The sequence below is a fragment of the Chaetodon auriga genome, chromosome 3, assembly GCF_051107435.1.
Source record: "Chaetodon auriga isolate fChaAug3 chromosome 3, fChaAug3.hap1, whole genome shotgun sequence".
Lineage (NCBI taxonomy): Eukaryota > Metazoa > Chordata > Actinopteri > Chaetodontiformes > Chaetodontidae > Chaetodon > Chaetodon auriga.
Genome location: NC_135076.1, coordinates 13,903,480 through 13,919,695, shown reverse-complemented (window position 1 = coordinate 13,919,695; position 16,216 = coordinate 13,903,480). Strand labels below are relative to the sequence as shown.

At 39.9% G+C, this 16,216-nt stretch overlaps 1 protein-coding gene across 1 annotated transcript; it reads right to left on the bottom strand.

The window, feature by feature from the left end:
- Nucleotides 1–4,244: 4,244 nt before the first annotated feature.
- slc5a5 (solute carrier family 5 member 5) lies at nt 4,245–15,125 on the bottom strand. Its single transcript, XM_076726361.1, has 17 exons — nt 14,779–15,125; nt 11,657–12,077; nt 11,254–11,319; nt 10,986–11,037; nt 10,311–10,378; nt 9,788–9,942; nt 9,221–9,361; nt 8,544–8,673; nt 8,171–8,259; nt 7,059–7,171; nt 6,743–6,813; nt 6,371–6,457; nt 5,925–6,127; nt 5,581–5,678; nt 5,261–5,346; nt 4,731–4,814; nt 4,245–4,538 (listed from the first exon to the last, which is right to left on the bottom strand). The coding sequence occupies exons 2-17, from the start codon at nt 12,020–12,022 to the stop codon at nt 4,416–4,418; spliced, it is 1,932 nt and encodes a 643-aa protein (XP_076582476.1). The 5' UTR covers nt 12,023–12,077; nt 14,779–15,125; the 3' UTR covers nt 4,245–4,415.
- Nucleotides 15,126–16,216: the final 1,091 nt, after the last annotated feature.

Genomic DNA, 16,216 nt, shown 5'->3' with positions numbered 1-16,216 from the left:
GCATTCAAAGGAAATGAAATGAAACAAAGGGAGTGAATTTTTCTTTGTCCTTCCTCAGCCACCTGAGCGCTGCAGTGAGGGCCAGCACAGCTCAGCAGCTCCACTCACTGGCTGACATACTGGGACCAGATGCAGTCTTTAGCAAAGGGAAGACCTTCACCCAGCGGTTCCTCGGGGCTGTCTGTAAAATATCTATGGACGCTGCTGCCGAAGTCAGGTCAGTTATCATGCTGTGCATTGGTTCACAAGGCTCAGAAGTGTATGACCTGATGCCTTCTGCTTTGTGATAAATTCTCTTTTTTCAATCTTGTGCTTTGTACACTGAAATAAGAAGCGTGTCTCTCTACAGGCCCCACGGACATGCCATCCTCCAGAGTCTGGCCCTTCACAGGGACTTTGTGAATCTGTGGAAGGACATCGTCACAGATAAACATCGACGTCCGCTGGAGAGGATCCTGAGGAATGCAAAGAAGGAGTCGAAGTGGGGATGATGAAGGACAGACAGGGCGGCTGTTTTAATGTAATTGAGTGGAATTAAGTATAATTACACTCAGACATTAAACAGCAAAATAAAAAAGTTGCCAAACAAATACACCTTCATGTATAAAATGAATTTGTTTGAGCCAGGATTTTTATATTGGATGTATTTGTGTTAGGTAAAGATATTATTGCAGCAAGTACAGTCATAGGCACAGTTTAAGGAAGAATCATATCAGAAAATAAAAAATATAGAATTTATAGTTAAATTACCAAATAATCAAATGTGTAATTTATGAAGCACAGACCTCTGAGTAATTTATTAATGGACAAACAAACAGTTCTATCCCCAAACAGAGATTAAATGTATGTTATTAGAAAAGATTTAATTCCTGTTAAAAAGTCACGTGCAAAGCTGAGAGTAATTTAAATCACTTAACTCCTCTTTCTTTCACTCTTCTCCTTTAATGCATCTGTTCTGGACTCTCTGATTTCTCATTATTTTACATTTTTCCCCTCTGTTTTTGGAACACGTGCATTAAGTGGGACTTTTTGCTTTTCCCATCATAGTGAAAATTTTATTTTAATTCTAATTCCCCACTGATTCAGGCAATAAAAAAACTAAATGCAAGGAATTTAAACATTACACAATGTGGGTGATGCCTCATCTCTTTATCATATCTGAGATTAGAAATCACTAAATCAGTTGTGGGTTTGACCGTTGAGACGAGAGACCACTTCTGAACAAAGGCTGGCTGGGTCTGCACGACCTCCAGGATAATCTTCATGGCTTCATGACACATCAATGTCTACATTTTTAGATTATAATAGTGATATTGTAATTATTAGCAGTTGTAGAAAGCAGCTACATGCTCTTCATGTATCAACTATTAGTATACCACCATTTCATGGTATTCATGTTCCATTTTAAGGTACTTTATACTTATTCTGCACTAAACTGCAGAAGGAAATATACACATTGTTACTAAAATGCAAATTAAGCTTTTAAATAAAAGCTGCAAAGATTTGCTTTCAAATTGCAACTGCTATAAGAAAAAATACCCAGTAGTACACTTTTAACTGAGTGAATGGACACTGAGTATTTCCTGCATCTTTTCCTCTGGTGAGGGGCTTCAGTGCCCGTTAATGGTGCAGTAATATCTGTGACCACAGGGAGGCGACACCTCTCCCTCTGCGTCAGAAGCCGTTCATATCTATGGGCTGCACTCCTGACGCAGAGCATGATGGAGCAAACTGGTGAGCCACCACACAACAACAACAACCCGACTGGAAATGAACCTCCTGCCTGCGGCCTCCACAGTAAACGCCTGAAAGAGCTGGAGAATGCCGCCCTGCAAACCACTTTAATATCACGGATGGAGACGGAATCTGGGGCGGACGCCGGGAGCTGGACGGCGCAGCAGTCCGGGGAGGGCGAGCAGTCGAACGGCGTGTCCTTGAACCACCGGTCGGCCCCACCGCAGCTCAGCGCGGACACCGAGGCGGAGGAAGTGGAGTCCGGTAGCAACGTCGTCAAGGAGCGTGTCGAAGAAGAAAGGACCCTGACGGACCATTTGAACAAACGGCTGCTCTCCTCGTTTCTGGAGAAGCTTAACGAAAGGGACCTGGCGCTTCCCGGTGTTCAGCGCCTGGACTGCGCTGTAGCGGACGAGGACTCTAACAGGGCCGCAGATGAGTGGTGAGGCACCGGGCTGAAGAACCGCAGCAGCAACATGGAGGTGGCTGAGGGATTCAGGACCAATGTGCACGGAAGCACAATCCCACAACATCTAAGACAGACCTTCTGTTAGGCCTTCTAATTCATTGTGGAAGATAGATTGTCTGGAAATGTTATGCTTACTTTTGTATAGTGAGAATGGGTGAAAGCTGAAGAAAATGCAATAAATGACCATCCTGTGATATGAGGCGCTTTTGTACTCATTGGTTTCATGTGAACGGCAGCCATAATGGATGTGTGGAAGTCATGTGTGTGCGTCTGAATTGAGGCGTGACATCCAGTCAGCAGGTGTCAGTATACGCTAAAGTATACTTTAATACAGCACAGTACTCTGAAGGGGAACTGCAAAAACTCAATGCAGATGTGAGACAGTGGTTTAAACGCGTGTCCTACATATGTATGGTTATTTTCTTCTATACGTGACATAAAATGACGTAAATGTACTTTTGTAGAAAAGCACCAGAGTTGAAATTACGTTGCTTCCTGTGAGCCTGTTTTGAAAATTAATGTTCATAACTGCATAAATAGAAACAAAACCACTCCTCCAAGGAAGGGATCCTCTCCAAATACGTAAGCATCTTTCATTAACGTGGAAAGCGAGCCAAAAAATTATGGCAGTATTTCAGTTTAAAAATTCACTTGCAGGTGAAAAAAATATATGCTGTATTGGTAACATACTCCTAAAAATGCAAGCACATAAAAAGCTACATATTTACAATAAAAAGACATAATACTATGTCTCTCATGTTACTCTAACTGCTATTCTCAGTTTGATGTATCCAGTGTTACATTTTTGGTCTCATATTTAGTTTAAATATCAAAGTGTTTACCAGAAAATAAACTAAAAAACTTCAAGATGATAGAGATTCACAAAAATAAAGTTATATAACACTGAGATGTGAATGAATCAGAAGCAGCCATGAAGCAATAGTCAGATATGATATTAATGTAGAGATAAATAAAATTAAACCTCTTGAAGCTGCTCTCTGCATCCGTCTCCTGACTTCATGACACAAAATACAAATTCATAAAACTGGATCCTTCACAGTGGCGGAATCTAACTAACTACATGGATTCAAGTACTGTACTTAGGTACAAATTGGAGATACTTATACTTGAGTATTTCCATTTTACGCAACTTCATAATTCTACTCCACTACATTTCCGAGTCAAAGTTTTATACCACTACACTTGTCTGACAGCTTTAGTTACTAGTTGGATGGATAAAATGAGTTAATAAACAAAGAGAATAAAAAAAAAGTTACCGGTTACTTTAACTGAAACTGGAGCCGATCATTGGCTGAGCAGACGTGAGCAGCAGCAATCAGTCAAGCTCAAGGGAGCACCTTATATCCACATAGTCATAGTAATAAACTATTCACACAACAGAAGATGTCTTTCATGTCTCTTCATTTGCTTCTGTGCATCCACTTCAGGATATAGTAGAGTTTGTTCGCATATAACGCTGCTGTTTATAGTGAATTGGGTTGAATCATTGTAATGAGGGGGCTGCCTACCACTTATCTTAGTGCAACACATGCTGACAGATGCTGGCTGTGTACGGGCTGGATGAGCATTGAACTATGAACTTGTTAGCTTTTATAAGACCTACTGTGGCTGAAAATGCATCAGATATCTTTACAACTCCTTCTGCACTCCACATTTATGTGGAAAGCCATAACTGGCAGGGAGATCTCCCATTTACAGGAGTCATATCAACATAGTCAAACTACTTCGTTGTGCATTTAAGAGGAAGCTTAAGAGAACATAAAGAGAAGACCTGAGCTCAGAGTGGAGAACAAGGAAACAAGAGCTGACTTACTGTTAATGCACACACAGCCCAGACTCTTCCTGTCACATATCCATGAACACTGGTTGAAGCACAGGTGTGCTTTGCTCCAGATATGGGACATACCAGGTTGAATGTCCTGATGAAAGAGTCTTCCAACATTAAAGGAATTCAAGCAACACCAGAGGGTATTTGAGTAGAGTCTATACATTCCTTAGCACATTAGAAAGACCTTCATTCACATTTTAAGGAAAAGATTTTTTTATTAAATTGTCTTTTGTTTTAACTAAACAGAACTGTTATTATATGGCGGATTTTAGGATTTAAGAGCTGAATTGAATGGAAAAGAAAAGACAAGTACTGAGAAAGGTTACGGCTACAAGGCAGGAAATGTCATCAGTTGTCCAACATCTAAACTGTGAGTGGTGATTTAATATTCCCAACATCTGTTAGTCCTTCCTCGTTTTCATTTGAATCTTCTTTATGCAGGTCCCTCAGAGGCACAAGGTGTGGTTTATCTGCTGCCTTGTCACCCTGCAAAAAAGACCAAGATGCTGCTTTTAAACCAGAAAAACTGAACTGATCTTCCAGAGAAGCTTTAGATATGATGCTACACACACATCTGCCATTCATTACATTACATCCATACCTTCAGTATGCTTCCAACTTAAAAGAATCACACATTCCCTAAGTGATAATTTATAATTTAATCATTTATTTCTTTACCTGGTTATTGCTATCCAGGCTCTGATGTGTATCCCAGCATGCATTGTGCGGAAGGCATGGAAACATCTTGGACATTGTTCTAGTCTTTTAAAACAAACACAGTCAGCCAACACATTCACATTCATCCATGCTGCGTCAATATAAATCTGCTCCAAAATGATCTATTGATAAATACAGGGGTTAGAGTCTGAGTTGGGACATTTTGCTGTACAATTTACAAAATGGATATATACCAGTTTGGAACAAAACCCTTCATTAAGAATCTCAGGTGTGTTTGAACAGTGGAAGACAGAAAGAGCAGCTGGAGGAAATCCACATTAAACTGGGAAAATATGCAGCCTCATGCAGAAGATGTGAAGCCATCAGTCCAGTGTGCTGAGTAGCTGAAGATAACAAATAGATAACAAATCGCCTGCTTTCATTGAGATGTTTGGTTCATCCTGTTCTCCTACTTCAGTTCTCCTACTTTTCTGCACCTCACAAATGAAACAAGGGGCAGCTAAGTCACAGGCTTGTGATATAGTACTTACTCTGGACCCTGATGGGACCTCTACTTGCTTTTTGTTCAGATCCCACCATAACAAGCCCTCTTTAATATGATCCCTCTTTGTTGGCCCTGTGTGTGGAGAGACACAACAGTTCTTGTTCAGCTTTCCGAGCTGAATCACGCTCTTCTAATATAGTATCATAAACAGAACTTTATAGGCTTTTATTGTATAGCAGCAGTGTTGGGTTTCCTTGAATGTTGGTTGAGAAATCTAAAACACTGGCAATTAAAACAGGTTCTGAATAATGTGCCAGTGTGTGTCAACAGTTTTCAATTGTGACTTTAGTGTTTGTATCTTCTTACCTGTTGCATAGCTCACTATCAGCCCAGCTATCACCACCGCACTTGTCGCCATGGCACCGAAGTAGAGGTAGGACATGGAGTAGAAGTTATGCAGGCCCCTAGTTTTGGAAAAGGCAGTTTTATTGCTCTAACTTCTATCTAGGCCTGTCTCAGGACTTATTTTCTTTATTTAATCTGATTTAATATGTAAATTACACAATTCAGGCTAAATTTCACATTTCCTATTTCAACTTGACTTTGTTTCAGCACAAAGAAATTGCGATTACTGATATTGATCTCCATGTTTAATCAATGCAAACCACATGGGGAAAAAGCAGTTGCGTGGCCTTGTTGGACTCACTGACCCCTGGTTATTGGGGCGCAGCTGGATGGAGATGGAGTTTTGATCCTGGGTAGAGCTGCTGCTCTGAGTGATGTTGCTGGGTCCACACTCGCCTACAAAGCTGGGCAGGACACCCATGGTCTCCTCACTGGGCGGGTAAAGAGTTGAACCAACAGCCAGCCACAGAGAGACGCAGAAGCCCATCAATATTCCCAGGAACGCTCCCTGAAAGATCAAGTACAAGCTGTCACAGATGACGTGAGGCGGTTTGAGGAAAATGGGATGTGGCACATCTGTGTTAACAAATTTTGTGATCTATCGCAAGTTATTTTTGTCAAACAGAGCACACTCCTTGCTTCTGTTTTTTACTTTAAGGATTTAAAGCACGCTCCATGATGAAAGTTTCTGAGTTTTCCTGGATAATCAAAGAACTACGGGGTACAACACAGGACAGATCTACTCACTCACCAGCCTGTTTGTTGCTGGGACAAAGATACCCAAAATGAATACGCCCAGTAATGGACCGCTGACCACACCCATGACAGTGAAAGAGCCCTGAGCAGAGAAGACACAAGCAGTTTTGGACACGCAGCCAAACATTCCACATTACGACACAATATAAAGTAAATCTTAAACTGGAGTTCAACCTGAACCATTGACCATCAACCCAGAGGTCAGAAAATTAACTTACCCACAGAGTTCTTGCTTTCACTATGGTTTGTGTGAGGACTGCACATTGTGTTCTACTTAAAGCTCTGTCAAAGCTGCATTTGTACAAAGGACTGGAGGTTGCACAATTCATTAAATATCATGCAATATGGTATTATTTAGTTAATATACCTGAAGTACTCCCCAGTCCAGGAAGGAGGAGAGAGCAGCAACTGTGATGCAACCAACTCCATACAGCAAGGCTTTGAGAAAAAACAGAATTAATACTAAGGTAACGAACCATCAAAATGTTATCTTTTGCATCCAACGTGGTACCAAAATAAACAGGAAGGGGTATCATCTCCCACTGAGTCAATGTGAAATGTAATATGACACTTTTCTGCCTAATATCATGATCTTTTGGTTTTAAAACAAAGGTGGGTTTAAGAATACATGCGAGAGTAAAACAACTGAATGAAGTGGATAAAGTCAGAGAGAGTCAGCCTACACAGTCCTCTGGAAATGAGGATCAGTTTCTTCTGGCTCATGTGGAGCAGATGAGGCCGCAGCAGGTCCTCCATCGTTACTGCAGCCATTGCGTTGATACTCGTGGAGGCAGTGCTGTGAAAAAGACTTGTGGTCAACAGTTGTCCTACTACAGCAGCACACTGGCCATGTTTAGACATTAGATTATCAGGCACAATGCTCTTTTTTTTTTTTTTTTTAACATCCTGAAACTACACAAAGTACTACTTTAAAAGTTCTGAAGAAAAGTAAATGCAAAAAGCTATGAGACTGTACCAAATATAGAGCCAATAAGACAGCAGCAGGCACAGGCTCCTGCCACAGTATTTTTGGCACTACCACTAGGGGTCGCCATAATTAGAAAATTTCAAATTCTCCTATTTTTGTTGTATGGAAATAGTTCCCTGTAGTGGCATCCTGCTATTTCAAAAAATGAAAAGTACTAATGCAACAGTGTTAAAATATACTCTATTATAAGCAAAAGTCCTTTCAGTCCTATTATTATTGAATAATGAATAATAAATCTTACTAAAAATACAGAAGTATCTGCAGAAAAATGTATTTAAAGTATAAAAAGTAAATGTACCTACAAAAATGCGTTGTGTAATGTATGTATACGTAACATTTCACAGTTGTAGCCACTCATGGTGAAGTTAGTTTATAAATATTTTATATACAGTGCAGTCAGGTAGTTTAGTCCAGTGGTTCCTAAACTAGGGGTCAGGCCCCTCCAAAGGGTCACAGGATAAATCTGAGGGGCAGTGAGATGATTAATGCAGCAGGAAATAAGAAAAACTACCTTCTGTTCATAAATTTGCATTCATATTCCTGACTTTAATTTTTGCTTTTTTGTGTGTGAAAAACACACAATGGTTAAATGTCCCTCTTTGAATCTCAAATAGTCAAAACAGATTAATCTTAACCTGAAAAGTTACTACTAACTATAGCTGTCAAATAAATGTGGTGGAGTGAAAAGCACAATATTTCCCTCTGTGTAAGAAAAAAGTAGCAGAAAATTGAAAATTCTACTGTTTAATTTTTCCTACAGTGTTCGGGGGAAACCTGTCATAAGTTTAGAAACCAAGTCTGAAATACCTCAGAGTCCCGCTGTATGCACAGGCGAGGAAAAGACCCGGAAAGCCAGGGTGACTTCTGAATATGTCCAACACAAAGTACGGCATATACTTCATCAGACAAGAGAGAGGGGGAAATAGAGACAAAGTAAATGTCTGTGTTGGGTAAAAAAGAAATGATTTCCTGTTCATTAAATAAAATCAATTCACTGTTCATTTTGCAAATGAATGATTTTCTCATATTCCTGAGGCACCAAACAATAAAAGGTAATCCTGCTTACAATCTATAAATTACTCTTCGGCTTTCAGCGGATTTGACCATAATCACATTTCTAAACACATCATGCCAAAGTCTTGCATCAGTAGGAATATTTATTCTGGAGTGTCTTGAGTACCAGGTCAGGGGCAGAAATCCTCCCAGACTGCAGTGGATCACAGTTGAAGTAATAAGCAAACATGACAATTCCACAGATTCCTGCACTGGACACAATCAGGAGCAGACCCACTTGGTTCACAAACATCGCCCTGCAATCAAAAGCAACATCATTTACCCACCAGGAAAGAGAAGAATGCCCCGATGATGGTTCAATAATCATAAAATCTATTATTTCAAGCAATCTGGTGAAGCCTGGCAGGCTGCTGTATGTTTTTTAATGTCATTTCTGAAAAATTAGATCTTTACCAATGCCTTGCCTATAAAATGCTTTGCTCCTCAGGATTGTATAGTGTGCATTGCCGAGCTTTCCAATGGTTTGTTCAGCTGTTTGTCTGACCTGCTTGTTTTGTGCTGTATTGCCTCACTCTTGGAGCTTAGATTTCCTCACCTGCTCCTCATTGGATCTGTTTGCCTGCACTGCTTCATCTCCTGGTTTTGACCCCTGCCTGCCTTTTTGATGTGACATTCCTCACAATGATCACAATGCAGAGGTGGGTTGATTCATGTCTTGGCCTTGACCAAGCCTCAGAATGTCTCTAGAAACCTGTAGCTGCTTTTCTAATTCTATAAAGTCAACTTCATGAAAGCTTTTAATACAGTAGATCTTCAAGTACTAACAGGGCTCCACTCACTCACCACTGAGCCTCTCTTTCTGATCTGCAGGAGATGTAACGCTGGACTTGAGCTTGGTTCACTCCATACATGGACAGCCAAACCATTGAACCCCCAACAGTCAGGCTCCAGAAAGTATAGCGCTGCCGCGGATCAAGGTCAAAGCTAGTAGAAAACATGATTGAACAAATCAGTGACACTCCACTCTTTACAGCCTCTTTGCATTGTACATATAAAAATATTTTCCATATTCAGTACATTTAAATATGGTCATATTCTGTGGTCATAACCTCTAAGTATAGTTTGACAAAAACTCTTAACTCCAGGTCCACGTACGAGCTTTTTCCAGAGCTTTTCACAATATCTCGTGAAGACCGTCTTTGAACAGAAATGTAACTGATGCAGTTCAACCTGTCACAAAACCAAAGTTGCATACTTTGGTTCTGTGACAACCTATGAGCAAAGTCTGTCCACCAAAGTGTGAGATTTGGTTGAAAGCTCTTGAAAAAGCTGCTACGTGGACTGGAGTTGAGATTTCTTTAGTCAAATGTCTGTTTCTTCAGTCAAATCGGAAAAAAACAGTGTTTTTACTCATTGAAATTAATGCGCGATCCATTCTTGGCGATGTCCAGTACCCGTGCAGGACCACCAACCAGGACTGTGCCATGAATGAAAACAGCCACAAAGCCCGACAACATGACAAGAATCTGGAACACATCAGTCCAGATCACAGCTTTCATGCCACCCTGTTACAGACAGATTATGGGAGAGACAGACAAAAGCAGATTAAGGGCAACATGTATTCATTTCTTATGCTGTTCCAGTAGTTCCAGTACTGTTCACATTACATTCACACTTCATATCATATCAGTAATGAGTCCCAATAACCTTACTATTAACTTTAAGAAATTCTGTACATTTGTCCAAGTCCCTGGGGAAGAGGCCTGTGGCGTTGTTAAGAGGTCTGTCAGAGGACAGACCGTGCTGCACCGTGCCAATACGCATATCTGGATGCACTTTTGGGTTTGAGCAGAACCCAGTCCTGTTTGTTTAAGAGTGCATACTCTAAGCACAATATCGGGTTGATGAGATGTAAATAAACAAGTGTCCTCACCAGCGTGGTGTACAGGGTGCAAATGATCCCAGTAGAAAACAGAGACACCCACAAGTTGAGTCCAGTAGCTGAAATGACAAAGAAACACAGGTGATAATGTGTTATATGGAGTATTTAACATCTTATTGATAACTAATAACTGATGTTGACAGCCCTCACCTGAAAACAAGCTTCGTCCACACTGCTCAATATTTAGATGAAGCAGTAATGGGGTTAACCTTAAGGTTAACCTCATACAGTACAGCTAATAGCAGACAGAAATGGTGCAATGTTGCTTTGAGCATGTCAGAAACATAACAATACAATTAAAATAACTTCTTTGGCTCATATTTCTCCAAAGTCTCTTCACACATCCTATTCTTGCAATAAGCAGTTTAGTTAATTTTTGTTGCACCTTGCCCTAAACTAAGGACAGGAAAAGATCTGATCAAATAATCTGTTACAACGATTACACAGATGATAAACAGATTTATATTCCTCTGTGTCCAGCTACTCCACCCTTTGCCATGTCTTGGTGTCTGAGTAGTAATACACGTATATGCTGTGATTAAGTTGTGTGTTGTTGGAGATAGTCGGCTATTGTTTGTGAGTGATAGGCCAAAATAAAAGATCCAAATGGTTGAAGACATTCCATTGATGCATACAGACAGAGGGGCAACAGGTGATGTCTCTTACCTTGGTTGAGGATCAAGGCAGGTGCATAGATGACGATCCCTGTGTAAAGCAGCTAAGACAAAGGAAACAACAGTGATAGTCACTGGATTAAAGAAGCTTTGGAGTCATGCTTGGCTTGTGCAAATCAAAGGACTGCTTCCCTGGAGTTGACTTGGCAAACACAGTGTGACTCTGAGCCAAAGCAAATATTTGCATGATTAAAGTCGAGACAAGGTGACATTCAACTTATAGCGCAGAGTATGAGAGAACACAGTCATGTCTGTCTTACCGTCGCCACAATAAACTGGATACTCCCCAACAGCTGCATCCCTCTGCCAAATCTCATCTTCAGGTACTGTGACAGACAGAAGGCTGGAGTTATAACACAGCAGAGTATCTCTGCACGCATCCCTCATCCTTCCCCACCTCTTCTATTCATCATGTTTAATGACCCACAGGTGCATTTCAACACCGTGTGAGAGAAATGTCGACCCTGTCTCTGCACTGGTTAGAAATACCTCCTCTGTCTTTAATGGTTCTCCTGACAAGTGCACTATCATTGAAAACTAATAAAATGTCGCTGTTCCTTTGATAATTCCTTTAGAATATATTATTTCTAAACAACACAAAACTGCAGTCTTTAGATCAGGTTAGAAGAATCTGAAATTAACCGGGGTACTGTTCATTATAACCTGATTGGTGCTGGTGATGCCCAGTCGAAAGAAAACTGGCAGGAAGAGATAAGCTGTCAGCAGGGAGTTGATGCTTTGTCCCAGACACATGTAGAGGAATTTAAAGCCGTAACGAGAAGTCTCAGAAGGAACACCCAGAACCTGGACTGCTGACATAAAACTAGCACAGAGCGACAGCCCAACAGGCACTGCTGGCATGCTCCGACCACCAGTGAAGAAGTCATCAGCTCTGGCCTCTGTGCGGCTCTTCCTCAGGGCCTGGAAGATTCCGATGGCCATAGACACGAACAACATGGCAGCAAAGACTGCGTAGTCAGCCCAGACGAAGCCTGAACTGGATGGCTCACTGGCAGACTGCTTTTCCATGATTCTACTTTGGTGCACTTTGTCTTGTAGTTTGGCGGATCCAGATGTTTGGAATCTGTCAGAGTGAATGAGAGTCAATCAGTGACCACTGAACAACTGATGGAAACACAAACCCTTCAGCATACTGTTTGTAATCTATTATAGGTGATAGCCTGAGGATTTCGACATCTCAAATGTGATACCTTGTGACAGGAAGTAGATGAGTTAGTGGTAAAAAGGCACTGGTTATCCATGCCCTGATCTACCTGGAAACAAAAGCTGATGGAGTCTTTGCTGTTTCTGTCCCAGCCCTCTGGAATCATCGTCCCCGCTCGGTCAGATGTGCTGAATCTTTGGGCTGTTTTCAAGCTGCTTCTAAAGACTCATCTTTGCAGGCAAGACTCCAGGACTGGAGTCCTGTTTTGGTTTATTTTAATGTCATTATTATTTTTTGTCTGGTCTGTCTCTCATTGTTCTGTGTTTTATAATGTGATGTATTCTTCCTTCTTTATTCATTTTTTGTGTGTGAAGCAGCTAGAAAGTGTTATATAATTAAAACTTTACTTACTTAGTTTGAAGTGTGAAAGAATAACGTTTAATATTTGTTGCTTCATGTAATTTCCCCAGAGACAAAGACAAAATAAAGTAATTAAGTTAGAAGTAAACAAACAAATCATATTTTATCCTTGACTTCCGTATGGTTGGCAGTTCAATCCCCAGCTTTGGATTTCAGTCCATTGACCATTTACAGACTCGAACCAAAAATTATCCGGTGAAATTTTCTTGTAAACAAAATCTTGAACCCATTTTCCTTCCAAAACATCTGCAAAGCCTGTTTGAGTGTGTGCCGTTCACAGCCATTTTTTGGAAGATTGCAGTCTTCTTCAGTGCCTTTGCTGATGCACGGCTGCATTTCTTTGACTGTCACTGCCAACAACTGTCCGTCACTAGAAGAGCATGAAGCTGGCGGGAGCAATGTCTGTCATGTCGCCATGTGTGTGTGCATGCTCAACCAAAACCCACTTGTTATTAGATTGCTCACTCCAGCTACAAGTGGTCAAATACTCCACAGGGTGCTTTTGAACGTTCTCTGGGGAGTTTCCACGAAACAAACATGTTAAAACCTTTTTCCATTTCCTTGTTCCTTGCCTTTGTTGGCGCATAGTTATGTTTTGTGGCACATTACTGACTCTAAATTAGTGGAATAAAACTGTTGCCGGGAATGCGGATCTTGTTGCCAAACTGGGTGGAAAGTGGATCTGCTCATAAAAACGTTGTTCCTTAGTGCTACTGGTGGTTGAAAGGTGTCTTTAACTTTCACCCACAGAGTAGCTGCTTTGTTTGTACACTGGAAAGATACATTGGGAAGCCAAACTAAGGTCTTGACCACACACAAACAGATATTTTACTACATTGGTCATCTGGTTTGAACCTCTTGTTCACACACAAGGGCCATTTTAGGTACGAAAATGATGTCATCACCTCAATTTGAACATGGCCATTGTTGGTTCATGTATGGATCAACGACTAAAAAAAATATACAAATAAATAATTTTTTTTTTTTTTTGTTTCATTATTTTTAGTCACTTTTCCCCCCCCAAAAATAAGATCACTACACATGCTCAGAATGTTCTTCTCCAGTAGTTGACGCATCCTTAATGTTGACTTTATCGCCACCTACTGGCCCGGCATGCTAGCTTGGATGTGGTATTGGAATTGTTTTAGCCTTCCTGTGTGTACGAAGGAATTTTATCAAACAAAGGTCACGAGCACAGAATTGAATTGAATGATGTAAAATAAAATAATGTATTTTTGCTGATTTTTTTTTTTTTTTTTTTTTAACCAACAATTAATTAATGATTTAAACCTTCAGGATAAATTAAAGACCTCCTTTATGACCACATTTCCTTCTTCCCATCAATTCTTTTGCTTCCTGTCATGAAAATCTTTGAATATTTTCTTAGTTAAGCAACAGCATCTATTACATCATAGAAAACTTAAAATGCCTGTGATTATGGTCAGAACTAGCACAGAACTAGCTACAAAGTAGCCTCACATTCTTATACCGCCGCAAAAGACAAGAGGAGTTTGGACATACGAAGCATCTGACTCTGACACGCAATCAATCCAATGCAGTCAGTGCTTTGTTTTGATCGATATTTTCCCAGCATTAACAATGATGATCTTTCCCTGAACCAAGCTTTCCTTACTTAATCCCCACCATGGCAAAACAAGACCACAACCTTTCATTAAATTTACTGCGTGTCTTCATCTTACTATAGCTGAACCTGACCAGAGAGATGCTCATATGGGCTGCTGACAAATGCTGTGTGTGCATTAATATAATAAGTGCTCCAGTAAAGTAATGATTGAAAAGATTGCTTTGAGTATTATTCTCCAGGAGTAATTTAAAATGTATGACTCAGAGTAGTTTCAGGTGACAAAAAAATAAATAAATAATGAATATTTATTTATGAATATTTTTTCTCTGATTGAAACCTGTCCTCATTTGATTTCTTTCAACTGTAAATACAAACTGGAGAAAGTGGGATCTTGATCTTCAATATATTTTTATATGTGTAATCAATGGTAGAATTTAATTTGGTACATTATTGTGAATAATCTAAAATATCTGATAATAATAATCTATAATATCTGAATAGTCTACTAATGTGTCTGATTCAGCTGATTAGAGTTTTGTAAAACACTCTACCAGTGATTAATCTGCAGTGTTTTATTCTAATAAGAACGCTGAATTAAAATCACGAAAGACTCACCACTGCTACTCCATTCAGTCCAGTTGCTTCCACTCAGTGAAAGAGGAATGTGCTGACAGCCTTCTTCAATACTCAGCAGCTGCTTCGCCTCCATACACCTTCTTTATGAGCGTGCACATGCATGTGAGGTGTGCACGTGCCATGAAAATTCCCTTCAAGGTTCCTCCCTCAAAAAAGCCACTCAGGTGTGTATGGTGAGAGTGTCAGATTGGGTGTACACCCAGAGGTGCATGACCAAAAACCAAAGGATGGTGAAGGAGCTGTTGAGGAATGCAGGGACCTGCTGGAGAATTAAAGTAACCTACTTTCTGCAGCACATGACCCTTGTGGTGTGTGTGTGTGTGTGTGTGTGTGTGTGTGTGTGTGTGTGTGTGTGCTTGAGGCAGATAGAAATTATTCAGTAATAATGTATTGATTACTTTGTGTGTTTAAAATATGAATTACTGTATTGTCTTCTTGCTACATACTGTACTAGTTGTTATTAGAGGGCTGCAAGTAACAATTAGAATCATTGATAGTGTTAAAGTCTGCAAAATCATAATTTCACAGCAATCAAATTGACAACTTCAAAATGTCTTAGATGTCTTGTTTTGTCTGACCAACAGAACAAAAAAGATATTCAGTTTACCATCAAAGAAAATGTGAAAATATTCTTGTGAGAAGTTGTACCAAGAGAAATCTTGACATTTTTGCTTAAAAAAAATCTTAAAAACAATGAATTGATAACTAATTAATGAACTAATTGTTTCAGCAGCACTGAACATGCAGTCAAATGTGACCATTTTTTTGCTGACGTTGCTCATTACAGCCATTTGAGGCTTGCTTGTGATACTGACCTATAATAACGTTTGACTTGACCTGATTTGGCTGTTTGGCAACTGTATCCTGTTATGATGGGTGTCGACAATGACACAGTGGTACTTGATCTTGTCTTACTGATGTTTCTTACTTTTACTTTTTTTTTCTTTTCTTGTACACTTTCTGTAGTTCAATATCTGATCCTGTTTGTCCAACACAGGCAACGTACAACAGGCGCCTAGCTTAGCTTAGCTTAGCTTAGGAGCATTTCTTGGCAAGTAGCAGCAGCTTTTTACTCACTGCAGAGAAATAGTCCAGCATATAGCCCCTCAAAAAATGGTGAAGATCAAGTATTGCTGTGGCATTATCCAAACCCATCATGGCATCACACAACGTTCAGCAAATGCCTTTACATATCAAATAAAGTAAACCATAAAACTGAAACACAATAAAAATCATAAAACAAGTCTATAAAAGTACATTCTCTGAAATAAAAGTTAAAGTTCATACAGTTCATCTATGCAAGTGGTTTAGTTTGTTGGCTAAGTAAATTAAAAAACCACCAGACTAGAGTTCCTCCAAAATCTTAAAGGATGCTTGCACATGTTGTAGTTTTTAAGAAGATTTAAATGATAGAACT